Here is a 25,151-nt window from a genome sequence, read left to right as displayed (position 1 = left end):
GCAATCTTGGGCAAATACAATCTCTGTGCCTCAGATTCTCAAAGAGTAAAAAGGAGTTTTTTTTTTCCCCATTTATACCGTTGATATGAGGATCAGATGTGATAAAGCATTGTCCTGTAGTGAATGCTCAATAAATGGTAGTTGTTATTAGTTTTCGAAATGCTTCATGCCTGCGTGTTTCAGGTCCATCGCCATGAAAGAGGCATAACCATATTGCTGAACGGTAGTTAAAGTCTGATGCTCTCTCCATCTCCCTCTACTTGAGGCCTCAGGAATCAGATCTAAGTGGCTGTAACAAAATGCCCTTCAAAGAGAGATGAGGGTATGCATGGTTTTTAGTGTGTGTGGTTTCTCACTGGATTACTAGAGACTTTAGATGATTCCTTAAACTAACATAGGACCCCAAGTCTTATTCTTGCTCTTAAAACTATACTCAAAGCTTCCATCCACATTTTGAACCTAGGGCACAAAATTCTGAAAACATGATGCAGTCAATTTCATATTTTTTCCATCCCCCAACCCTTCCAAAACACTGTAACACTTCAAATCATCTTTATTATGGGGTGACAGATTTGGGGTTCTTAGAGATAGTGGTGGCTAGAAGGGTGGCACTTCATCCCTGCAGTAGTTTGGAAGTGGGGTGTGGTGGGGAGAACGCAAGGAATCATCAGTTGGAGTAACCTTTGGCCCTGTCTTCAGCGCCTACACAGTGCCCGGCACACAGTAGGCACGCAATAAATATCTGTCAGCCGTTTGCAGGTATTGGGCATTTCAGGCGATAGAGGCTCCCTTTGGGAACACTATACAGAAAAGAACATCTCACATTCTGTCAGTCTGCAGTTCTTGGTTCAAGGGTACTTCCTGTAACCCCTTACCCTTCTTTCCTGAGAGAGGCTGGCCATCTCATCAGGGTGCTTCATCCCAGCAACCTGAGCCCTCTTTCCAGGGCTACAGTTTCCCCACGTGGAAGACGATGTGATGTACATCGTTTTGGGAGGGACACTACATTCTTGATCCCCACTTTCGAGGCACAAGGATCTTAAAATCTAGAGGCCTTCCAGACTGCTTGTCATTTAATGAGTACCCACTTTTAGAATCCCTCCCTGAAATGTGGCCTTTTATTTTTGACCCTCACCTCCTGCATTTAAGGGTATTACTTGGTGGGCTGGGGGACCCCAGGCAACTTGAGGGGATCCCCGCTCAGGGGACGGTGTTAGGCAAGGAGGCGGGATTGGCGTGTTAGAGGCGGGGCCGCAGGCTCCTAGGGCCACCCAGTCGCAGGGCCAATCAACAGCTGCGGCCACGCCCCCGCTCCCGGCCGCGACCCCGGATCTTCCTCGCACTACCGCAGGGTTGGGCCGAGGCCCGCGCATGCCTGCCGAGAACCTACGGCCTCGGAGGGCCGGGCCTTCTCCTGTTTCTTTCGATAAGCTTCGGCTGTGCGAGTAGGCCCCGCCCCCGTGCGCGGCCAAGTCTACGGATAAAGTCCGGGCTTGCGGACGAGCTCCCGCTGACAGTGTCCGGCAGCGCGGCACAGCCCCGCCCCCACGCGGGGGCACGCTTCCGGACGCGGTCCGCGCGCGCTGGAAGGGTCCGGCCCCGCGGCCAGGCGTGGGTTTGTGACGCGCCTCCGGTGGCCCCGCCCCTTCCAACAGCGTCAGCAGGTCCCAGTGGTTGCGCTGGCGGGCGACGTCTCCGGGTGTTAGCCCGGCCTGGTCCCGTAGCCCTCGGGCGGCTCCCAGCCCCAGCAGCAGCTGAGCTACCTCCATCGCCCCTTCTCGGGCCGCCAGGAACAGCGGCGTCTGCTCCTGCGCGGGAGGAAACAGCCAAGGGCGAGGTCAGGGAAGGCCACGCCCGCAGGACTGGCCCCCCGACTTGACCGCTGCCTCGCCCCTTCAGGGTTTTCGCAGTTCACCTCTCCCGCTCCCAGTTTATTGTTAGGGGCCCCATCTAACCCTGCCATCCTGTGCGTCTTTATCGGCTCCGGCCTGGAGAAGGGAGCGGGCGGCCCGGGCGTTGTTAACGGCGGCGGCCCAGTGCAGCGCTGTTTTTCCTAAGGGACCACGTGAGAGGTAGTTACCGCGAGGCTGGGGGCCCGACGCCTGGGTTCCTGTTTCCCACGGGTTCTGGTCTTGGGGGAAGGGCTGTTCCGCCCGCCGGGTCCCTCCGAGGCGGAAGCGTTGCCCGGGTGACCGTCGGCCTGCAGGAAGCGTTGCCCTGGTGACGTCACCGGCGCGCGGTAGGGACAATAGGGCATTGTTCTGGGGTCTATGGGACCGGCAGACCGCGTCCCTCTCACGAGACCCCTCTCCTTTTTCACAGACACTCTTCATCCTGGTTCCCGGTGGGCAAGGGCTGCGTGTGTGTTTGAGGATGCTGAGGGCAGACTCACGTGCTGCTTGCTGCTACTGCTCCGCAGATTTACCACCTTGACAGCAGGGTGGGAGGGAACGCCCCAGCTTCCGGTTGGTTCCTCTGCTGTCCCCCCCATTTTTTAGATCTTACCTCACACCCCATTTGCTCAGTTTCTCTATAGCACAACATCAGCTTTTCCAGATCCATACCCCATTTGTCTCTGGCCCCCACATCTGCTTGGGCTGCAATCAGTTCTTCAATCAGGTCTTCAACAGCCAGCCTGGCGGCCAGCATCAGGGCTGTGGTCCCGTCCTCTGTCCGCGCATCCACTGCAGTCTGTCTGCTGCGGAGTAAGAGCTGGAGGGGCCAGAGAGGACCAGTGACTGCTGGTATATCTGGACTGCTAGCTAAGAGCCCTCGCACTGCTAACCCACCTCCCAATCCATATTCAGTCTTCCGTTCTTGTTTCTCTATCAGTCTCCAATCATCACTTTCCTCTTTGCCAAACTCTGGAGAAGGCTTTTGCCCAGCTTTACTTGCAAGTTTGCCCAGTGTCCTTTAGCAACTCTAGTGTGCACTGACCTGGCAAACCTCCCTAGCATCAGCAGCCACAGCCGTGTGAAGAGGGGTGCGCCCTGCCCGATCTGGCTGGTTGGGGTTGGCTCCAGCCTCAAGGAGGCGGCGGGCAGCGGTTGGCCGGGAGAATCGAGCAGCCAGGTGCAAGGGGGTCTCCCCAGTGCCCACAGTGTGAACCTGGGGACAGGCCCCTCCATCCAGCAGAGGTTCCCAGGGCTCAGGGCTTCCCAACCATGTCTCCTGGTAGGTCCTGGACTCCACTCCCCCACAGCAGACTGCTGACATCAGGGGTGTCACCCCATCTGTGGATGAGACATGAGAAATGGGGGACAACTGGGCAAGTGGGAGAACATGGAGGCTCGGCTAGAATCATAGCCTGAGGTGTCAAGAAGCCCAACTTGGGATCTTGATTTTGTGTGGCTTTTGTCAGTGACTTTCTGCTTTGCTCTGGGCTTCAGTTTCCTCATCTGTAAAAGGAAGTGTCAGACCTTAATACTTTAACATTTTAGAACAGTGATTCTCAAACTTGAGTCCTGGTTCAGACTCACCTACAGGGCTTGTTAAAACACCGATTCCCCAATATTTTGAATTTGAGTCAGAAGCTCTGGAGTGGAACCTGAAAATTAATATTTCTAACAATTTCCCTGGTGATGCTATTGCTTCTGTCCTGGGACCACACTTTGACTATTCTGAAGCACTTACTCGAGTATTAGTTTATCCAGTTTGGATATCAAAGGACCTTGTGATTCTAAAAGGGGTCAAAGGGAGTTTTCATGTTCTTGGTCGAGGTTGACTCACGTACCAGGCCCCTGGGTGTCCACGTCAGGGACATCCATCTCAGAATCCTGGGGAGGAGTCAGCATGGCTGCCTGGGGGAGCTCTTGGCAGTCACTGCTCAGAGACCAGAGCTGGCACTTGGGAGGTGAGACCATTTCTTCAGCCTTGGGGATCAGAACAAGGGTCAGTGAAGGTAGGGTGACTTGTCCCTTCAACCCCTCCATCACTTCAGGACCATTCCTGCCCCAGTGCTTTCACCTGGCCCACCTCCTGTCCTTCCTTGGGGACTGAGCACATCACAACACCATCCTCATCCATTTCTGCCTCTGCTTTCAGTGCCCTGGAAGGGGATGGGTGGGGAGAGGACCTTCAGGGCCCCTGAGATTTCCAGCAGCCTTCCCACTTCTCTCCCCTTCCTTTGTCTTCAGCTTCTGCAATAGCATCTCCTATTGCTTCTGATCACCAATATCTCCACGGGAAAGAGTCCCCTCCCTGAGCCCCAGTTCTTTCTCACTCTCACTTGAGGCCGATGCTGTCCTCGCCCAGGGGGGGCCGACGTCGGCGGGAAACTGGCTGAGTCCGAGGCCTGCGAGTGAACCCAGGGGGCAGCCAGAGGGCCCCATGCTCTCGGCGCTTGCGACGGATGAGCTGGAGGACGAGAAGAGCCCCGAGGGCCAGGAGAAGGACCCCGACCACTGGGGAGCACAGTACAGGCCAGGGAAGCTGGTTGGCGGAGGGCTCTGGTGGAAGAGACACAGAAAAAGAAGCCATGGTTGGTGAGGCTGGGTACTTTGGTGAGACCTGTGGACAAGTGCAGATGCCTCTTTTTGCCTCAGTTTCTTCAACTGTAAAATAGGAATAATAATAGTACTTGCCTCATAGGGTTTGTTGGGAGGATTAAATAATACTGTAAAATGCTTAGAGCAAGGCCCGGCGCATAGTAAGTGGCATATAAGAGTTGTTATTCTTTCATAACGCTATGAACTGTTTGATTTGCAGATGATTGGATAACTCTTGGCTTATTAGAATAGGCCAGAACCCAAGGTTTGTGGGTGGTCTGTGATAGAGGTTAGGATAAAAGACTCAGGGAGATGGCGATTGCAGAGCAAATGGGTTGTGAGGAGATCTACTTAGAGAAGAAGGTTAACAAGGGTAAATCTCCACAAACAACATTTGGGGTCTCAGTGCTTCTGTTTCATTTGACTTCATTGCTGGTTGCTGGCATGAAAGCTGGCCTGGGAGCAAAATCGGGGAAATGACGGGATCACGTACCGGTGCCTGCACGAGGGTGGGCAGCCAGCAGGGGTCCTGGCAGTAGGGGTTCCAGGGCCCCCACTGCAGCCATCGCAGCAAGGAAGCGGAGTAGGAGCCCAGGGTCCCAGGGGCAGCGGGATGCAGGGTGCTCGGGGCCACAGCGGGACAAGTCCACACCCATCACCACCACAAACCTGTGGGGAAGAGACCCCTGGGTTGGTCCCTGGCTCCCTTCCCGCCGCCAGTTAAAGAACTAATGTCTCCCCCCTCCCCCCGCCAGCGTTCTTACCCAGTGCTCAGGGAGTCTGTCTCCTTGCCTGTAGGCTGTGTTTGGGGGGCTGCTCTCTCCTGCTGAGAGGGGTCTGGGGTTCCTCCTAGCTCCTCTTCCGCTTGGGCTCCAGGATAGGGGTACACCATGTCCCTGCCTTCGCTGTCCTTCCTCACCCAAAGCCCTACCCTCAGAGTCAGGGACAGCGCCCGGGCCAGGGCGAACAGCTGCTGGTCCAGGATTGAGGGGCTCAGCACCACCAATAAAGCCAGGGAGGGCCCCCACTCTGAATTCCCATCTTCCGGCCTGCAGTCACCCCCGTCCCAGCCACATTCTGCCGTGTTGCAGCCCTTCTCGCAGTGTCCATTGTGGAAGTGATCGTGGCAGTACTGGTCATAGGCTGGACTGTGGGGTGAGGAGATGGGGGCTCAGGATCCTAAAGAAACCCGACTCCCTCGTCCCAGAAAGGATTCCTGATACTCTAGGGCTCTGGTTGCTTAGTGGGGGCAGTTCTGGAGTAGTGGGTTTACTCCCTGGACAGTAGTTAGTCCAGACACCCTAATGTCTACTGACCTTTGTTCCCTAACATTGTCCCCTCTCTACCCTTCCCAACTCCTGGCTCCTTAAAAGGGAGCCCTTTTCCCTCAGGGATGCTGGTTGCTAGGGGAGATTCTCCATGGCAACAGGAGTTGCCTGGCTTGAGGCCAGGGTTCCCATGATACTCAGAGGGTAGCCCAGACAGGCAGTGCCCTCTTTCTTGGTCCCCACATTAAATGTTCGTGCTGCTCCATTCCTTTGGGTTGGAGTCTAATGTCTTCTATCTCTATTTACCAATGGATATTAGAGTGGAAGCTCCCCGGAGCGTGAGGCTATGGTCACACTGTAACTCAGACACTTCTGTGTCCTTCCTTCTGCCCTCACCCTGCCTCCCCCACCATCCCCTGCCCATCATTCCAAATCAGTTTCAGGCTCACGTGCAGGCTGGAGGAGTCTCACAGTCGTAGCCATCAAACAAACACTCTTCAGAGTCACACTGTGGGTGGCACTGCCCATCCCGGAAGAGAAGCCAGCACTGGGAATGGGAGGGGCAGCCCTTCCAGGGGTCTGGGACCCCCAGGGAGCAGTCCCCTCCATCCCAGTTTCCTCCTGGGCCACTACAGCCAGCATCGCAGGCCCCATCTCCACTTCTGCCCTCACATCCCTTGACTCCGGGCCTCTGACACCGGGGCCCTGGAGAGCTGGCAGGGCAGGAACAGCGAAAGCCTGGGTCCCCCAGCCCAGGGATCTCTGAGCAGCTGCCATTGTGTAGGCATGGAGAAGGAGGGCCACAGCCTGAAGGAGCTGGTGGGGTCAGACAATCAGGACCCCCATAACCATTGAGGCAGGCGCAGCGGGGTGGGAGTCCAGGCTTGGGGGAGGGCAGACACAGGCCACCATGGTGGCAATGATGGAGACCGCAGGGGGGGGCTCTGTGGCTGCAGGTGGGGCCTTCAAAACCCTGTGGAAAAATGTAATTTGTAACAATAATAAAGGGGAAAACAGTTACAAAGGGGAAAAAGTGTAATATGTGGGTTGGGAAGATTCCTTGGAAAAGGGAAAGGCTGCTGCTGCTGCTGCTGCTGCTGCTGCTGCTGCTGCTGCTGCTGCTGCTGCTGCTGCTGCTGCTGCTGCTGCTGCTGCTGCTGCTGCTAGGTCGCTTCAGTCGTGTCCGACTCTTAGCGACCCCATGGACTGTAGCCTACCAGGCTCTTCCGTCCATGGGATTTTCCAGGCAAGAGTACTGGAGTGGGGTGCCATTGCCGAAGGGAAAGGCTACCCACTCCAGTATTCTGGCCTGGAGAATTCCATGGACTGTATATGTATAGTCCATGGGGTTGCAAAGAGTCGGACACGACTGAGTGATTTTCACTTTCCCTGGGGTCCAGTGGTTAAGAACCTTTCTGCCAATGCAGGGGGCACAGGTTTGGTCCCTGGTCTGGGAAGACCCACATGCCATGGGGACACTAAGCCTGTGTGCCACAACTACCAAGACTGCTCCCTGAAGCCTGTAAGCCGCAGCTACTGAAGCCTATGCGCCTAGAGCCTGTGCTCCACAACAAGAGAAGCCACCACACTGAGAAGCCCCTGCGTCACAACTAGAGAGCAGCCCCTGCTCTCTGCAACTAGAGAAAGCCCGTGCGTAGCAATGAAGACCCAGGGCAGCCAAATATATATATATAAAGATGAACCCAGTTTCATGCATCTGAGGTCTATAAACAAATACGCACACTGAGTTAAAAGAACTTATTCACGGTCACCCAGCCAGCCTTGCGGACTTTCCCACAGGCAATGTCCATGACTTCTGAAAGTTCCATTCAAACTTCCACCTGATTCTGCCTTTCTCCACCACTGCTTCTGAGGGCCACATCCCCATGTGGACCTGAGATGGCTTTCTCTGTTAATTCCCTCTCGGGTGCTCCCCCAGGTCCCCGGCTCAGGGTTTCTTTGTGTTAGCGTTGGGGGCAACAGAGGAAGCAGCCTGTGGTCACTCACCTGCGGGCAGTGGCAGGTGAATCCTGGGGGTGGCCCTGCTGTGGCCTCACATGACCCCCCGTGGGCACAGGGCTGGCTCTGGCAGGGGTCTAGCTCCACTTCACACCACTGGCCTGTGGTGGGGGGTGGGATTAAACATGACACCACTTCAGTCGCTGCCTCCTTCCCAACTCATTCCTGGGAGTAGGCCCAGTGCTAGCTGCACAGGCACAGGGATGGTGGTGCATGTTTTCTAAGGTGGGGTCTAGAGGCAAGGGAATGGACCAGATGACTAGGCTGCCTCGTGGGTGGGGCTTGTCTGGGTTTCCATGGTCAATTCAGCTATGGCTAGAGACGCGCACGCCCCTATCTCAGGCCTCACCTGTGTGTCCAGGCAGACACTGGCAGTAGAAGGCGTTGGCCAGAGAGTGGCAGGCTGCAGTGCCTGTGGGGTGACAGGGCCGGTCCAGACACTCATCCACGTCCCCCTCACAGCGCAGCCCCACAAAGCCCGCCGGGCAGGCACAGTAGAAGCCTCCCGGTTTGGGGGTGCAGGTTCCCTGGTTGTGACAGGGCTGGGATTGACACGCATCCAGTTCCTCTGAGCAGTTCTGTCCACTGTAGCCGGGTGCACACTGGTAGGCAAAGAAGGTTGGACAGGGAACCAGTAAGTGAGCCCCTCCTGGCACTCTAGGGGACCCAGCGCAAGATAGTCTGCCTAGCACCCCACCTTCTAACTCAAAGCATCACTCAGCTCACCCTCCATCACAGCCACGTGTAGCCTAACCCTTTCACCTCAACTCCACATGAGACACTATTGTTTAGTAATATGGACCTTGTCCCCTTCCAAGTCCCAGTCTCTATAATTCATTACCACTAGATATAATTCCATTTTTGATAAAACCTTCCTCTTCCAACCACACACTCACTGGGTTCTTTCATGCTTTATTAATTTACAAGCATTTGTTAGACTTCCCTGGTAGCTCAGATGGTATAGAATCTGCCTGCAATGCAGGAGATGGGAATTAATCCCTGTGTTGGGAAGATCCCCTAGAGAAGGGAATGGCAACCGACTCCTGTATTCTGGCCTGGAGAATTCCATGGACAGACCATGAGATTGCAAAGAGTCAGACACGACCGAGTGACTAACACTTTCACTTTCAAGCATTTATTGAATTGCCTACTTTGTGCCCAGGCATCTTTTCAGCTCTAGGAATACAAAGAAAATTAGAACGGCTTCCCTGCTTCCATGAAATTCTCAGTCAATCAGAGAAGAGACAGCTAGCACTGATTGTGTGATTTATACACATAACCTCTAGAACTCTCCTGACCACCCTCTCTATGGGTCATCTCATTTGATTCTCACTTCGCAGAAAAGGAAACTGATTCTTTGAAAGATAAGTGCCTTGCACAAGCCACACAGCTGGTAGGTGGCAGAGCTGGGATTCAGCACAAGTCTATGACTCAGTAACTCATGACCTTAACCATTTTCTGATCGTTTCATATCCTGCTGATGAGAAAAGGGTCATTGTGAGGTCTGTACCACGTGCTGAGTTCTTGCAGGAAGAAGGAGAGTAGGCAAGAATGGAGTACCAGGAAGGTTTCAGAAAGATGGAGAAAAAACGATTCAGAGAGCATCTGAGGAATGGCCAGAGGGTTGGAAGAAGCAGACGAGGGAGGTGGGAGATTTGAAAACTTCTGGAGGAAGGAGTTTCATGAAAGAGGAAATAGAGCTGAGTAATGGGTGCATGGGGGTTCACTACTCATCAGTACACTGCTTTTGTGTATGTTTGAAAATGCCTGTAATAAAAAGTTAAAAAATACACTGAAAATTTAAAGAAAGACGGTAGTTACGAGATCGTGCCTTCTATTCAAAGTCATGGTTGTGAGTACACGGATCAGGTTGCTTGGGATTGAAACCCAACTGTGCCTTCTTGTCCTACTCAGTGACTAACCCAGTCTGGAGAGAAGTTAGGGACATTTCCCTGAGACAAGTGCCTCCTGGGCACCAGCCAGTGGAAGAGGGGTGAGGAAAGCCACCAAAGAGCCAGTCTAGGGTGTGGGGAAGCCAGCTGCAGTTTTGTGTTGCTGGAGCAGAGTTGAGCGGGGGGTGAAGAGAGATGAGGCCTGAAAGGCAGGCAGGGCTGGGTCATACCGGCTTGGGACTTCATTGTGAAAGAAGTGGGCAGTCACTGAAGGGTTTTTGTGTGTTTTGGACATGCTGCGAGACATGTGGCATCTTAGTTCCCCTACCAGGTATCGAACCCGTGCTCCCTGCATTGGAAGCATGTAGTCTTAACCACTGGTGAAAGTGAAAGTGAACGTGTTAGTTGCTCAGTTGTGTCTGACTCTTTGTGACCCTATGGACTGTAGCCTGCCAGTCTCCTCTGTCCATGGGATTCTCCAGGCAAGAATACTGGAGTGGGTTGCCATTCCCATCTCCAGGGGATCTTCCCAACCCAGGCATCAAACCCTTGCCTCTTGCACTGCAGGCAGATTCTTTACTGGGTGAGCCACCTCAAGAGAAGTCCCCACTGAAAGGTTTTAAATAGGAGAGTGACAGGCCAGCTTAATGTTTTCAACAGAGCACCCTAGTGGTGGAATAGAGGGTGAACCTTTAGGAGAACAAGTGTGGAGGCAGCGATGATATTGTTAGGAGGCTGATGCAGGTGACCAGGTGGAATGTGATGAAGGCCTGGACTAAGGCACTGGGATGAGGGTGAAGGGGCAAGGACAGAGCTGAGAAATGTTTAGGAGGTAAAACAGCTTGACTTGGTGGTTGGGTGGACAAATGGGGTAAATGAAAATGCCTTCTTCCTGCCCTTTCTGCCCCGTGACTGCTGTTTTCCATATCCAGCCCAACTTTGTCTTCCCCCCACCTCCTCTAGACCTTCTCACCTGGCAGAGATAACCATTGGGTTGGGCCACACAGGTGGCCCCATGCTGGCAGGGCCTGGACTCACAGGGGTTCACCTGGTCCTGGCATGTACTGCCTTGGAATCCAGGGGGACAGTGGCAGAAATGGGAGGGGCCGCTGTCAATGCAGACACCTCCGTTCTGGCACAGGGAAGAGACTTCTGTGCCTGGGAAGAGAGACAATAAAGCTAAGTGGATTGGGAGGATGTGCAGGGGCCCCAGACACTGAGCAGAGAGGTCCATGTGGGGACCACTAACACCTCTGGGGTGGGCGGAGGCCACCTGGAGCCTGAGGAATCAGTAGGCTCCTGAAGCTGAAGAGGTTAAACAAGTTCCCAACATGGATGGACCTAGAGATTGTCATACTAAGTGAGTAAGTCAGACAGAGAAAGACAAATACCGTATGATATTGCTTATATGTGAAACCTAAAAAAAAAAAGATACAAATGAACTTATCTCCCAAACAGAAACAGAAACAGATCTACAGATGTAGAAAATAAATTTATGATTACCAGGGTTAAGGAAGGGGAGAGGGATAAACTAGGAGATTGGGATTGACATGTACACACTTCTATATATAAAATATATAACTAATAAAGACCTACTGTGTAGCACAGAGAACTCTACTCAGTACTCCATAATGGTCTATATGAGAAAAGAATCTAAAAAAGACTGTTTCTTTTTTAGATTCACTTTGCTGTACATCTGAAACTAATACAACATTGTAAATCAACTATAGTCCAATAAAAAAAAAATTAAGTTCCTTCTCCTGCATATTTTGTCAGAATGGAGAGAAATACCTCTTCTTTGATTTATCAGAGCATTATAAGCCACTGTATTCTTGGCCTTAAACAAGTCTCAAGCAAGAAAGAACTCAAGAGAAACTTCAGGTAGAGGCACTTGGCTTAACAGTCTAACTCCATCCCTTGGGTTTTGCCATTCTCTGATGTTCGCTCACTGTGATTCCCACTGTGATATCGCCACAATGGTCTCTCCCTGAGTTCTTCTCATATCAAAACTTATTTGAGGACTTCCCTGGTGGTACAATGGATAAGAATCCTCCTGCCAATGCAGAGGACACGGGTTCCATCCCTGGTCTGGGAAGATCCCACATGCCTAGGAATAGTTAGGCCCTCGAGCCATAACTACTGAGCCCACATATGGCAACTACAGAGGCCCGTGTGCCTGGAATCCGTGCTTCACAACAAGAGAAGCCACCGCAATGGGAAGCCCCATGCAACACAATTAGAGAGTAGCCCCTGCTCTCTGCAACTAGAGAAAGCTCATGAGCAGCAATGAAAACCCAGCGCAACCAAAGATAAAATAGATAATTAAAAAAAAAACCCTTACTTGAGCAAGGAAGGTATTCTTTTACCAGGGAGTTGGCATAACATCAAGTGACGGGGTCATGGTAAAGTGTGTAGCATGTGGTCGGTTAAGTGTGGTTCACTCTGAGTTATGATGGTAATGACAGTGTTGAGTTGTTCCACCCTGGATCACTGGGTTATGTCCCTGGTGCTTGTGTTAAACTGGAGTCTGACTGGCTGGGCTGCGTAGTGTTGCTTGAGTTGTGTTGAACGTGGTTCTAGGAGTTGAGTTGTGTTAGGCTGTCCTGGGTGTTGAGCTGCAACTTCAATAACTGGCTGGTGTGTGTTGCTTCGACTTTTAGTTGATCAGTTGGCTAGCTGTTGTGTGTGGATGTCCTTAGGGGTGGGTTAGAGGAGGAGACCCTTTTGCTCTTCCTCTGCTCCCTAGTCGGTCTTGGGTTGGTACCTTGGCTCAGAGCAACCTTCTGGCAGGAGGACAGCGGCAGGTTGCAGAGAGGCCCAGTCCATCCCTGGAGGCACAGGCACTGGAAGGAGGGCCCAGTCTGGAGGCAGTGGGAATTTTGTGGGCAGGGCTTCTGGGCGCATAAGTCCATCAGCGTCTGAAGTTTCGGAGAGAGGGTGAGGTGGGAAGGAGCATCAGGTTCCCAGGCCCAGAGATGTTCCTCTGCCAGCTCCTCAAAATCCCTTCCCCCGAAAACTCTCTCCTGAATGGTCTGGGACCAGGTCACCCTCCCTGGTTTCCTTGGATACGTGCATCCCAGAAGAGTTGTTGGGATAAAAAATCCTTTCAGTGAACCATACATATCTCGAGCTCAACTCCTAGACTCCCAAACCTCCTTTCACCTCTCCTAAGCTTCCCTGCTGCCCCCTGTCAATGCCCAAGGCCCTCTCACGGGAGCTCTCCCGCCCCCTCCTTCCTCTGCACCCCTGGCTCCCGGCCCCTCACCTGACAGCTGCCTCCTGTGTAGCCAGGGGGACAGAGGCAGCGGGGACCCTGAGGGCTGTCTTGGCAGGTTGCCTTGTTCCTACAGGGGCTGGATGGGAAAGAGAGAGGGCGCAGTAGGAGGAGGGTCAGGGAAACAAGGGGTGGGAGTGTGTGACATGCGAGGAGGCAACCGCTGGGGAGGTGGGAAAGCTGGAGGGAAGGCAGAGTGGAAGGCTGCGGGGTGTGGGGCAAGGGGCAGCACGGAGCCCCAGAGGAGACGGAGTGGCAGGTTGGCAGGGGCTCCCTCCCTTCCTCCAGGGGTCTGTGTGTCTTGCTCACCTGTCTGCGCAGCTGGGACGGGTCCTTCCCTCGCAGCGTGGGCCATGGAAGCCTGGGGCGCAGAGGCAGGAGGAGGTGCCTGGCCTGTTCACACAGGTGCCCCCATTGAGGCACGGTGCTGGAGAGAGGAGGCTGTGAGGGGTTGGGTTCCTTGCCTGTAACCTGGCCTGTGACCTTAGCCACACACAGGGCACCACCCCCCTACCCTGCCAACTTCCCCACCCAAACAACGATTCCCTGTGTCCAGTTAAATTTTTACCAGTGTACCCTGACCCTCCTCCTCATCCTTCTGTGGCCCAGCCCCAGGATGTGGTGGGAACTCACCAGAGGCACAGTGGTCAATGCTGGTCTGGCAGCGGAGCCCGGTGTGGCTCAGAGGGCAGGCACAGGAGTAGCCCCCGGGGCTGGGGCTGCAGGAACCACCATTGAGACAGGGCCCTGAGTGACAGGCTGTCACCTCCTCACTGCAAGTGGGCCCTGAGGGAGGTGAGTGGGGTCTGAGAAAGCGAATCTTCCTTTTCTCTTCTTCCCTTTCCTTCCCTTCCTCAGCCCCATCCCCACTGTTCTCCCCCACCCAACCTTTTTTCTTTTCTCACCACCTCCTGCACTGTAGTGCATCCCCAGTTCCTTTTTTTTTTGGCTGCACCTGTAGCATGCATGTGGAATCTTAGTTCTGGGACCAGGAATCAAACCCATGCCCCCTGCAGTGGAAGTGCACAGTCTTAACCACTGGACCACCAGGGAAGTCCCAGTTCTTCTTGGTGGTGACTGAGACCCAGAGCCCTTTGGACACATGTCTCCACTGGCCTTGCCCTTGATTTAGATGGTGGTCAGCCCAGGGCATACACGGTTTAGGGAGTGCCTCACCTGTGTAACCTGTGGGGCAGGTGCAGTTGTAGCCAAAGGGCTGGGGGTGGCAGGTCCCTCCATGGGCACAGGGGGTGGAGACACAGCCCCCTAGATCTGTATCACACTCTGGTCCTGTCCAACCCTCATCACACACACACGAAGATCTGGTCAAAGAAAGAAAGGGGGGGGTTTTCTCTCTTCCCCATTGGTCAGACCCCTTTGACCTCTCTCTTTCTGGCCCTGAGACTCTGGCCCCTTTCTCAGGGGCTTTGCTCCCCTGTTGCCTGACAAACCCCACTAATTTTCTCCAACTAGATCTGTCTATCTATCTATGCATTTATTCCTTCTATAACTTGTTTATTGTCTATTTTTTCACATTAAAACAAAAGCTCCATGAGGTTAGATATGAAAACTTGGTCTCTTTTGTTTTATGCTGTTTTCCCAGTGCCTGGAAAAGAATCCACACATAATAGACACTCAATAAATATTTACCAAATGAATGATGAAGTGAATTGGTCCTGGGATTTAATACACTTCTTTCTGCTTTGATCCTCCCGAGGCTTGTTTCCCTCTTTATTTATGAACTCTCCCCTCATTGGATATCAGTCACCAGTCAAGCCCTCCCACTGGTTGTGATCTCAGAACTTTGTCCTCTCCTCCCTATTCCCTGTTGGTCATTTCCTGCAGACTCGCACCTCACTGGCTGTCTTCTCCTGCCCTAGCTGAGGAGGACCCAGAGGAGACTATAAATGGGGAGGGCCTGGAAGATGTTACCTCTGGCAGTGCCCATGGTGGCAGGTGCAGTTGTCCTCAGTGGGGACACAGCCTGGGTTGCCATTGGAGCAGAGGCAGTGGGCCCTGTCCTCCTGATCCGGACATTTTTGTTTGGGCTGGCACAGGTTGGGGGCACACAGGGGAATTTCACAGAGCTGGCCTACAGTGGGGAGATGAGTCAGAGAGAAAACAAAGTCCATCTTTGTCCTTGATGAGGTTGAAGGCCACTTCTTATGCATGACTTGCTCAGTCCCCATTACCCTATCCTCCAGTGGCTCCCTGATGCCTCAGGATACCGACTTCTTCAGAATGACACATGGGGTCCTGCATGACATGATCTGCCTAGAAGTGCTACGTTTCTCACCTTTGCCCTTGGTACCCCAAGTTCTGGATGTCCTACATTTCCTTAAGTGGGGTGTGCTTTTCTCCCCTCCCCCCACCCAGTGCCTTTGCACATGCTGTTATCTGTGGCTAAAACACACTGCCTAGCATTCTGCCTTGACAAACTCCTACTCAGTCTTTACGACTCTGTTCAGCCATCCTTTCTCATCTCTAGTCTGGGTTGGCCAATTCTTTGTGTTCCTATAGGATCCTATGCATTCCTCAGAGCATGACTCTGGGCCATAATTAACAAGAGACCTTCTGGTCTTTCTGCAGTAGATTTAAAGCCACTCAAGGATAGCCACTCAACTTTGTGTCTTGTGTCTGGGATAGTAGGCACTTAATAAATGTTTGCTAAATAAGCAAATGAATGGCTTGCCTTTGAATCTCCTCCTCTGCTCCTGATCTCCAGTCATATCACTCATGTTGAGCCAGATGTGAGTCCTACAGTAACACCCTCAGCTCCTGTACGGTTGTGTGGGTTTTGCACTGCACAACTTTCAGGGATTCCATTCTCATTCTGTTCTCACATCCCGATCCTCAGACACTCATCAATGACTCCACCCCAGTTGTGCTCAAATATCCCTCCAGTTCTTTCCAACCTCTCCCCTGCTGACCTGTGAAACCAGAGGGGCAGACGCAAAGGAAAGCTCCTGGGAGATCAAGGCAGCTGGCCCCGGTGGGGCATGGGCCACTCAGACACTCGTCCACCTCCTCCTGACAGCGTGGGCCTTCAAAGCCTATGGTACAACAGGGGAATCAGGGCCTTTCATGGAAGCCTGCCCCTGTCCCCACTGTCACCTCTAGTGTTTTCGAGCCCCAGTTTACCTGGGGGACACTTGCAATGGAAGGATCCAGGCTGGTCCTGGCACTGCCCACCGTTGGCACAGGGAGAGCTTTGGCATTCGTTGATGTCCTCCTCGCATCGGGGGCCGGTGAAGCCTGGTGGGGCGGGGAGAGATGACCAAGGTCTTTTTTCTTTTTTTTTACTTTTTCTAGACTTATGAGGGACTTTGTTACAAATGTTTAAGATTTAAAGGCATGATTTCATGGATTCAAACAAGAAATTAAGAGTTAACACTTGTATTTAGCCTTCTCTTTGTTGTTTAGTTGCTTAGTCCAGTCTGCCTTTTTTGTGACCCCATGGATTGTAGCCTGCCGGGCTCCTCTGTCCATAGGATTTTTGGGCAAGATTATTGGAGTGGATATCCATTCCCTCATCCAGGGGATCTTCCCAATCCAGGGATGGAAACCTGTGTCTCCACATCTCCTGCATTGCAGGTGAATTCTTTACCACTGAGCCACTGGGGAAACCTAGCTTTCTCTTTACAAATATAGAAATAACATGGTTACAAATTGCAAGGGAGAGAATCTTATTTCAAAGGGTTTGGGTTTTGAGGTTTTGTATAAATGTGTCATTATATGACAAAGGCACCAATGTGGGGGCTTCTCTAATAGTGGTTTGAATTTCCGGACATAATGGAGCATAACTTGGTAACTTTAGCCTTCGTATAAGTAAGGCATAACTGGATATGTATACGAATGCTGGAAATACATTTTATCAAAAGAATAAATACAAGTCCTGGCCTTTCCCCTTGCTAGGAAAAGTGAACCTGAGGAACTTCCAGAAAAGACACCCGGGGCAGGTGGAGATGACGGGAGGGTGATGCATAAAAGTGAAACTCAGCCACTGTCAGCCATGTGACTTTGGGCAAGCTACCCAACCTCTCTAGGCTCCCCTTTCTTCCTCTGTGGGCTGCCCTTGTGGCTCAGCTACTAAAGAATCCGCCTGCAATGTGGGAGACCTGGGTTCGATTTCTGGATTGGGAAGAGCACCTGGAGAAGGGAAAGGCTACCCACTCCAGTATTCTGGCCTGGAGAATTTCATGGACTATATAGTCCATGGGGTCACAGAGGGTCGGACTAACTGAGCGACTTTCACTTTTCACTTTTCACTTTTCTTCCCCTGTAAAAGGGGAATGATTATATAACCTACATCATGGTACTGCTGAAAGGATTAAATGAGATAATACCTGAAAGTACATAACCAAGCGCCTGGCTTGGAGTAAATATTCAATAAACATCAGTTATTATCATAGCCGGGAATAGAGGGATGTCCTGTGAAACTGGAGAATGAAGGTCTGGGGTGACTTTCCCTGCATCCATGGCTATCAGTGCCAAGACCAACGGGAACCCCGAGCAGGCAAGGGGAGGGTATAGAGGGCTCTGAAGGAGGGCTGGAGGGGAGGGTTATTTAGGTGACTTGGCGGGACAGAGATGAGGGTGGGCAAGTGAGCAGAGGAAGATTTGGGTGATGTAAGAGAAGACAGTTTGGAGAGCAGGGGAATTGGAGAGATGGGGCACTCCTCGGCAAGGCCTGAGAGATCTTCAAGAGGCCACCAGCGACAGCCAGGCCTGAACCGTGGAGCGGAATCTGCACTCACCTGGCCGGCAGACGCATCGGAAGCCACTGAGCAGGTCGTTGCAGTCAGCCTGGTTCAAGCAGGGGGCTGAGGCGCACTCGTCTATCTCCACCTCACAGAGCCGCCCTTCTAAGCCTGAGGACATACAGGTGGGGTCAGCCTTGCCTTGGCTGCCTACCCACTTCTGCCCTGGAAGCCAGGTTCCAGAGCCAGCCCTGTCCTTGACCTGCCAGGTGCCCCACCAGACAGCCCCTCCTAGGGGGCCACTGCATGTGAGTTGGAGAGATGAACCGAGGCCCTGCTGCTCTGCTGGATGTGGCTCTGTCTCCTTCAGGTATGAAAGCTCAGGGAGCAGGGTACCTGCTGGGACCTGTGGGAGGGCTCCAGGGAAGGGCCTTTTGGGGCCATTCCTCAGGGCACAGAAGGCAGGGCTCACCCGGGAGGGCTGAGCAGCCTGGAGGTTCTCTAGGTACCAGTGTGACAAACGGGCATCTTCTTGGAGGTGATTCCCTCCTTCCATGCTACCTGGGCAGGCCTCCATGCCAGGGAGACCACGGATCCCCAAGGTGGGGATTTGAAGGGCGTTTGGGAACCTGTGTCATTCCCATACTTGTCCTGTATCTTCGGACTCCTCCTGGTCTCCGCTGTCTCACCCTGAACTGACGCAGATCAGCCTCTGGACCTTGGCTGCCTCCCTCTTTTTGCCTAGGGAGCCTGCCTCCGAAGCTCCTTGGTATCTATAACCTTGTCCCTTGGTATACTGGATAGTGTTCTCAGCATTTTTCTTTGGACACTTCTCATCTTAGGAAGGCTGTGTGGTGCAGCGGGTGAAACTATCAAAGCTCTGGGTTTGAATCCTGACTCTACCACTTACTAGCCAGGCAACCTTGAACAAAGTCATTCAACCCTGTGTGCTTCAGTTTCTTCATTTATAAATGGGCATAGTAACAATGCTGACCTCAGAGGGATACTGTAAAGATTAGATAATGCCCGCAAGATGCTCAGGCAGAAGTAAGCTATTGTTTCTCTAGTTTCAATCAGCCCCCTGCTAATGGCTCCATCACTGTCTCCCTGGGAGATGTTTCTCCCCTTAACTCTAACTTATACGTAGGTGCTGCCTTGCAGTATTCCCTTCCTACTGAGCCAGATTCAAGCACACAGACCCTTTGGAATTTAAAAGTTTACTCTTGATCTCTACAGGGGCGAGTTTCCCTGAGTAGGTGGAACATTCTGGGTTGACATAAACAGAGGCTGCAGCATGAAAAGTTTATTAACTGCTGCTTTTCTCTCCCTTGATGGGCCTCTGCATACAGTGGATCAGGTTGTGCATGCTACGGTGACCATGAAATGAACAGAGTTGAGCAGTGTGCAAGCTCACTACCATCTGTGGAAGCTCTTCTTCTGGGAGGGCCACCGGTTTCTCAAAGTTTTCATCTGGGGAGTGAGGAGACGAGGAGAAGCCTTCTTTGCTATCTGACCCCAACTGGCCTCAGGCTAACCATGCTCTGGAGGGGTCACGTCCAGTGGCTTCAGCACTAGTCCCCTGGCTCCTCCACCCAAGGCCCCATTCAGCTGGTACCTGGTGGGCAGAGGCACTGGAAGGTGGCAAGCAGGTCCAGGCAGGTGCCGCCCCGCTGGCAGGGCTGCGACAGGCACTCGTTGTGATCGGCCTCGCAGCGGGAGCCCGTGTAGCCAGGTGGACAGAGGCACTCGAAGGAGCCAGGCGTGTTGAGGCAGGAGCCGCCGTGTTCACAGGGACTGGGGCCTTGCTGAGCTGCGAGGAGAGAAGACCTGGGAGTCCACCCGGCTCAGGGTGGAAGGGCAAGAAGGCCTGAGTGGCAGGGAAGGTGTGGGGGGGCCTGTTTGTGGCAAATGAGATCAAAGTGGGGAAAGGGGTTGTGTCCTTAAAGTGGAGAAGGAGTGGGACTTCCCTGTGGTCCAGTGCTTAAGACTTCACCTCCCAATACAGGGGATGTGGGTTCACTCCTTGGTCAGGAAGCTAAGATCCCACATGCCTGGCACCAAAAAACCAAAACATAAAGCAGAAGCAATATTGTAACAAATACAATAAAGACTTTAAAAAAATGGTCCACATCAAAAAAAAAAATCTGGAAAAAACTGGAGAAATGACTAAATGGGGTCTGGAGGGCTGAGTATTGGTGAGAAGACTGGGTAAGAAAGAGACACCAAATAAAAGGACAGATTCAGGAAAAAAAAGAGATGTTCATTTATTTATTTGGCTGCTGTGCAGCCTGTGGGATCTTAGTTCCCTGACCGGGGGGATTGAACCTGGGCCCTCAGCAGTGAAATCATGGCATCCTAACCATCAGGCCACCAGGGAATTCTCGAGCTGATTTTTAATTTGAAAAACAGTTTGCCTGTTTCCCTCTTCAGTGCAGAGGCTGTGTGGGGGCTTAGAGAGGGTCTGATGAGGGGCATCCTCACCCATCTGACACTCGTCCAGGTCCTGGTGGCAGGTGGGCCCTGTGTAGCCCGGCTGACACACACAGAGTGTGGAGCCGCTCAGGGGGTTGGTGCTGCATTGGGCTTCCTCGTGGCATGGCTGACTCAGACACATGTCCTCCATGTGGCACAGGAGGCCTGGAGGGCAGGGTGAGTGAGGCGCTCAGAGGCTGCTTGAAGCCCCCAGGCACTCTCCTGGGGCTTCAGTCACCTAGCATCTCCACCTCCCACCTCCCTGAACCCTCTGCGTCACACCTGTGCGCCCAGGCGGGCAGAGGCAGGAGAAGGAGCCCACGCGGTCAATGCAGGTGGATCCGGGGGCGCAGGTGGCGGCCACACAGTCGTCCAGGTTCTCTTCACAGCCGGCACCTCCCCAGCCACTCACACACACACAGTGGAAGTCGCCAGCTGAGTTCTGGCAGGTACCCCCATTTCTGCAGCGAGGGGGACCCTGAACTTCACATTCGTCCACATCTTCAGAGCAATCCCAGCCTGTAGGGGAGTGAGAAGGGGACAGGCGCTGCAGCCGGGGGCCCTGTGAGGACCTGAGAACGGGGGCTGACCATCTGGACCACCGGTGCCATCAACCTGCTTAAACGACTCACCTGTCCAGGCCTCTGGGCAGAGGCAAGTGTAGGTGCCCAGCCCATCCTGGCAGGTGCCCCCGTTCTGACACTGGTGCCCAACACAGTCATCTGGATTCACCTCACAGCTTGGGCCTGTGAAGCCTGACAGGGTCGTGTGATGAGCTGAGAGAAGGGGACCCATGGGATGCCACCTCCATGCCCAGAGAGGGGCCTCAGGAAGACCCCCGTGAGGACACACCTGGGGGACACAGGCACAGGTGGAAGGTGGAGTCTCTCCCTGGAACCAGTTGACAGGTGCCCCCATTGAGACAGCCCATGGGGGTGCAGGGTCCCAGCCGGAGTCCACAGCGTGGACCCTCCCGCCCAGAGGGGCAGAGACACTGGAAGGACCCCAGGGTGTTATGGCAGGTGGTGCCCTTGGGGCAGGGTCCCGGGTCCAGGTAACACTCATTGACATCGTGTTCGCAGGCGTGGCCCTCGAAGCCGGGTGGGCAGCGGCACTGGATCTGGGGGTAGGTGGCCAGACACACCCCTCCATTGACACAGGGGTTGGCTGAGCAGAAGTCTCGAAGCTGGCACTGCTCACCTGAGGTAGAGGACGGACGGTGAGGGGGCCGTTTCCAACACTGCTCACGTTCCAGCTCCTCCAGAATGACCCGCTCTCACTCTGGGTTATCTCTGTGTCTGATCTCCGTATTTCCTTTCCTTCTTCCCATCCTCTCCCTGTCCCGGTCCATCATCCTCAGTTTTATCATTTTTTTGAGAGGGTTCTCTCTGGAGTGACCACATTTTTTCCAACCAAAAACTGAACATGTGGCTATTGGTGGGAGTATTGCGAATCGACCCTGTTTGGGAAAATATGGGACTTGGTGTCCCTTTAGTGGTCACCTGGGTGGAGAAGATCCCCCTGAGAAGGAAATGGCAACTCGCTCCAGTATTTTGCCTGGGAAATCCCATGGACAGAGGAGCCTGGTGGGCTACAGTTAATGGGGTCGCAAAGAGTTGTACATGAATGAGTAGTCGTGGACATGAATGAGAGTCGGACGTAAATGAGCAGGTGGTGGGGAAGTAGAAAGCATGGATCCTCTGAAGATTACCCCCTGGCTTTGCCCCTGCCAGCCGTGTGCCCTCAGGCAGTCGTCTCGCCTCTCTCATCCTGATTCCCTGATCTTTGGGTGGTTGTAGTGGATCACAGTAAAGAGATTCCACAGCCATGCGCGCTAGTGGGAATGGTGGCAGTGGCTGCTGGTACTGAACTAAGTAAGCACTTTCTGAGCATCTCCCCCTTTCCTCTCCACAACGGCCTTATGAAGTATGGACATTGACTGACAACTGAGGATCCAGAGAGCTTAAATATCATATGCAAGGTCATGTCTAGTCAGTGGTGGAGCTGGCGACGGGCCTGAGGAGGGGGGCTGCCCAGGGCCCCTACTCTGAAGCACAAGGCCTGGCAAGTCACCACTGTCCATCCTTCTTGTTGTCATGTACGCTGGTCTCTCACACTCAGTTGCAGGCCCAGTTTCCTCAGAATCTCCTGGTTAGTTTAAGAATCTCCATTCCCTAGGTCTGCTCCAGACCCACTAGAGCAGACTTTCTGGGATGGGGGCACTAGCATTTTTAAGGCCTTCCAGGGTCGCAAAGAAGTCAGACACGATTGAGCATGCACAATGCATCCATCCATCCTTCCATCCATCCACCAGTCAGTCAAAAGTGACTGCTGTGCGTACTCAAGTCTGAGAAGCCTTGCCTCTAGTCCACCCCTCCTGGAGGCACCCACGTCCAAGAACTCCCTGGCCATGTGGGCTTTGCTTCCTGGTCCAACCCTCTCCATCCTGCTTAGGTGCCATGGAGCCTTTCTCTCCAGGTTCTTGCAACTCTGTCCTGGCACCCCTGACAGGGTAGCACACCCGCCCACCATATGTCCTGCTCTTGTGCCCCAGGACTGCACCCCTCCTGCAGGGATGGGCACCTATTCCTCTCTCTGGGTCAGATCCTCCCATCCCCATCACACCTCCCACCACTGCAGTCTTCCCTGGTGATAGTGTGGGCTCCCACCACTCAGGAAAGGAGCCACTCAGGTGCTCAGAATAGAGTCTTAGAAAGGCGGTACTAACAAACGGTACTAACGATCCTATGTGCAGGGCAGCAAAGGAGACACAGACGTAAAGAACAGACTTCTGGACTCAGCGGGAGAAGATGAGGGTGGGATGATTTAGAAGAATAGCATTGAAACATGTACATTACCATATGTAACATAGATGACCAGTGCAAGTTCAATGCATGAAGCAGGGTGCCCAAAGCCCATACTCTGGGACAAACCAGAGGGATGGGGTGGGGAGGGAGGTTGGGGGAGGGTTCAGGATAGGGGGGCCACACGTATACCTGTGGCCGATTCATATTGATGTATGGCAAAAACCATCATGATATTGTAAAGTAATTATTCTCCAATTAAAATAAACAAATAAAAAAAAAGAATGCAGAGTCCTGGAGGTCCCCTGATGTGCTAGGCATTAACCCTCTAGCTACTGGGTCAGGGGAGGTTGAGGGGGCTGGGAAAGTGGTCAGGGTGCTGTGCCAAGGGGGCTATAGCAGTAGCTCTTTACCAGCTGGCTTGAAAATAGCTTAGTGTTTTAGCAGTCGTTACAATTCTGCTGGTGAATGTCAGTTTTGGGTAAATGGATCACCAAGAATTGGCTGGTTGATTCTCGTGGCCTCTGTCCTCCAAGGGCTCACAGTCTCTTGGGCTCCAGTTCCATCTCTCCTACCCCGAAGCCTAGCCACGGCCCCCACCTGTCCCTTCCTCCCTCTCCCATCAGCGCTCACCTGTCCATCCTGGCATGCAGGAGCATCGTGGGCGGCCTGAGGCCTGGAGGTGGCAGCGGCCCATTTTGGAACAGAAGGAGGAACAGGGGTCCTTGATCTGGGCCTGGCACCTATCGCCAGTGAAGCCAGAGGGGCAGGTGCAGAAGAAGCTGGGGGCCATGGGAGAAGGGGCACTGGGGGAGCTGGGAAGGGTGGGAAGAAAAGTGTGGCAGCTGCCTCCGTTCTGGCAGGGCTGGGCATCCTGGCAGGGGTCAGGAAACTGGCATGTCTCACCCAGGAAGCCAGGGGCACAGCTGGGAGGGGTGGAGAGAGGAAAGTTCACATCCTGACCCTTTGCTCCCACCTCCCTCCCTCCTTTGCCTTCATTTGTCCCTCATCATCTGCTTTGCCTCCTTCCTTTCTCCTTCCTTCCCATTCTCCGCATCCCCTCCCTTGTTCCCCTACCCCGTCTCCCACTCCCACGAGGTGCACTCACTGGCAGGTCCCTTGCCCCTGGGACAGGCTCAGGCAGGTGCCTCCATTGGCACAGGGTTCTGGGAAACTCCCGCACTGCAGCCCTAGGGATGGAGATGAGGGTGAGATGGGAGCAGGGAGCATCGCGCTCCACTTGCCCTCCTCTGGATGCTCGGGAGGGACCTGCCTTCATCAGCCCAAGAAGATGCTCCACACCACCATCGCCTTTACTCCCCTATTCTAGTCCCCACGTGGCACTCACACCCCAGCCCTCTAGATCCCAGGTCTCTCAGTTACTAATCCCCACCCTTCCTTTCCTGTTTATTCTCTGGCCTCCCAAGTCCAGCTTCAGGCCCCATCCCTCGGAAGCAAGACAACAGGGATCAGGAGGGGGGGCTGAGGGGACTCCTGGGAGGTGAATGGCTGAAACACTAAAGGGATTTCCTCCCGGAAGGGCCCAGCCTTGAGCCACCAGGGGTGGGGACAGCTGAACCAGGAAAGGGACTTGGTGAGCTCTTGACTTTCCCATGTCTCCATCTCCTGTTCCCTCTCATCTCTTGTCCTAGCAGGTGGTCACTCTTTTTCTTCTCTTCTTTCTAAATGTGATTGCAAGAGCGTGCTGTCCCCTAGTTCCAGGGCCTACTTGGTTCTCCCCAGGGGTGGGCACCCTCTCACCCATCCCCCTGCGGTCACCACCCCTGGCACGAGGCCCACAGCCTTGGTCAGCATAGCTGCAGGAGCAGATTCGAGTCTCCCTGCCGACTGTCCCATTTTGGGGGCAAGAATCTTCTCCATCCAGTGTTGTCTCAAAGCAAGGACCTTGGCCCTCTGTCCCCCACCCACCAGACCTCCTCCTAAGGAAGGTGGATCGCCTGGCCTCTCGCCCCCCGATGCCTCACCTCTGGTCCTGACGACTGGTCGACACAGCAGCAGCAGCAGCGGCAGCAGTGGTGAAGGGGGCTGCATTCCAGAGCCCCTGCCCCACGCCCAGATCCCCCCTGCCCCCTCCAGCGGGACCCTCAGAGCCCTCACTGAGGCAACAACCACCTCCTCTGCTCCCACGGCCCCTTCTTCCTCCTCCTCGGCCTGCTGCGAACCTCACGTCTGAGCTGTTTCCTGAGTCACACAATGTCCTGGACACCCTAGTGA

The 25,151-nt window shown here is 53.7% G+C and overlaps 2 protein-coding genes across 10 annotated transcripts in view; one reads left to right on the top strand and one right to left on the bottom strand.

Moving 5' to 3' along the window:
* Positions 1-535: 535 nt before the first annotated feature.
* Positions 536-25,120, bottom strand: NOTCH4 (notch receptor 4). Of its 3 annotated transcripts, none has more exons than XM_081522362.1 (30): positions 24,902-25,120; positions 24,025-24,106; positions 23,550-23,842; positions 20,965-21,312; positions 20,745-20,867; positions 20,395-20,631; positions 20,122-20,277; positions 19,256-19,450; positions 17,698-17,811; positions 16,082-16,195; positions 15,871-15,993; positions 14,873-15,032; positions 14,117-14,262; positions 13,574-13,726; positions 13,250-13,367; positions 12,932-13,019; positions 12,431-12,584; positions 10,640-10,824; positions 8,124-8,376; positions 7,763-7,875; positions 6,205-6,728; positions 5,252-5,635; positions 4,981-5,156; positions 4,229-4,448; positions 3,967-4,048; positions 3,734-3,872; positions 2,938-3,233; positions 2,565-2,712; positions 1,956-2,053; positions 536-1,808 (listed from the first exon to the last, which is right to left on the bottom strand). In XM_081522362.1, exons 1-30 carry the CDS (start codon positions 24,966-24,968, stop codon positions 1,119-1,121), a joined length of 5,979 nt encoding a protein of 1,992 aa, XP_081378488.1. In that variant the 5' UTR covers positions 24,969-25,120; the 3' UTR covers positions 536-1,118. The 3 variants fall into 3 exon arrangements, with proteins under 3 accessions (XP_081378488.1, XP_081378489.1, XP_081378490.1); XM_081522363.1 differs by having other exon boundaries at positions 3,976-4,048; XM_081522364.1 differs by lacking the exon at positions 1,956-2,053.
* Positions 1,636-25,151, top strand: part of LOC145518297 (butyrophilin-like protein 1) — a 48,990-nt gene continuing 25,474 nt past the window's right edge. Inside the window, exons 1-4 of one of the 7 annotated variants that reach the window (XR_014062822.1) lie at positions 1,657-2,072; positions 2,323-2,465; positions 3,720-3,901; positions 4,234-4,658. The gene's annotated coding sequence lies outside the window, so the exon portion shown is untranslated. Of the gene's footprint in view, positions 2,073-2,299; positions 2,466-3,719; positions 3,902-4,136; positions 4,659-25,151 lie in introns of those variants that run through there. The other 6 variants (XR_014062823.1, XR_014062824.1, XR_014062821.1 and 3 more) reach the window with 6 other exon arrangements.

Source organism: Giraffa tippelskirchi, chromosome 8, assembly GCF_054371585.1.
Source record: "Giraffa tippelskirchi isolate mGirTip1 chromosome 8, T2T-mGirTip1v1.2.pri, whole genome shotgun sequence".
In the NCBI taxonomy this organism is placed as follows: domain Eukaryota; kingdom Metazoa; phylum Chordata; class Mammalia; order Artiodactyla; family Giraffidae; genus Giraffa; species Giraffa tippelskirchi.
Note: the sequence above shows the minus strand (reverse complement) of the source record. Positions and strands in the feature narration are given on the sequence as shown.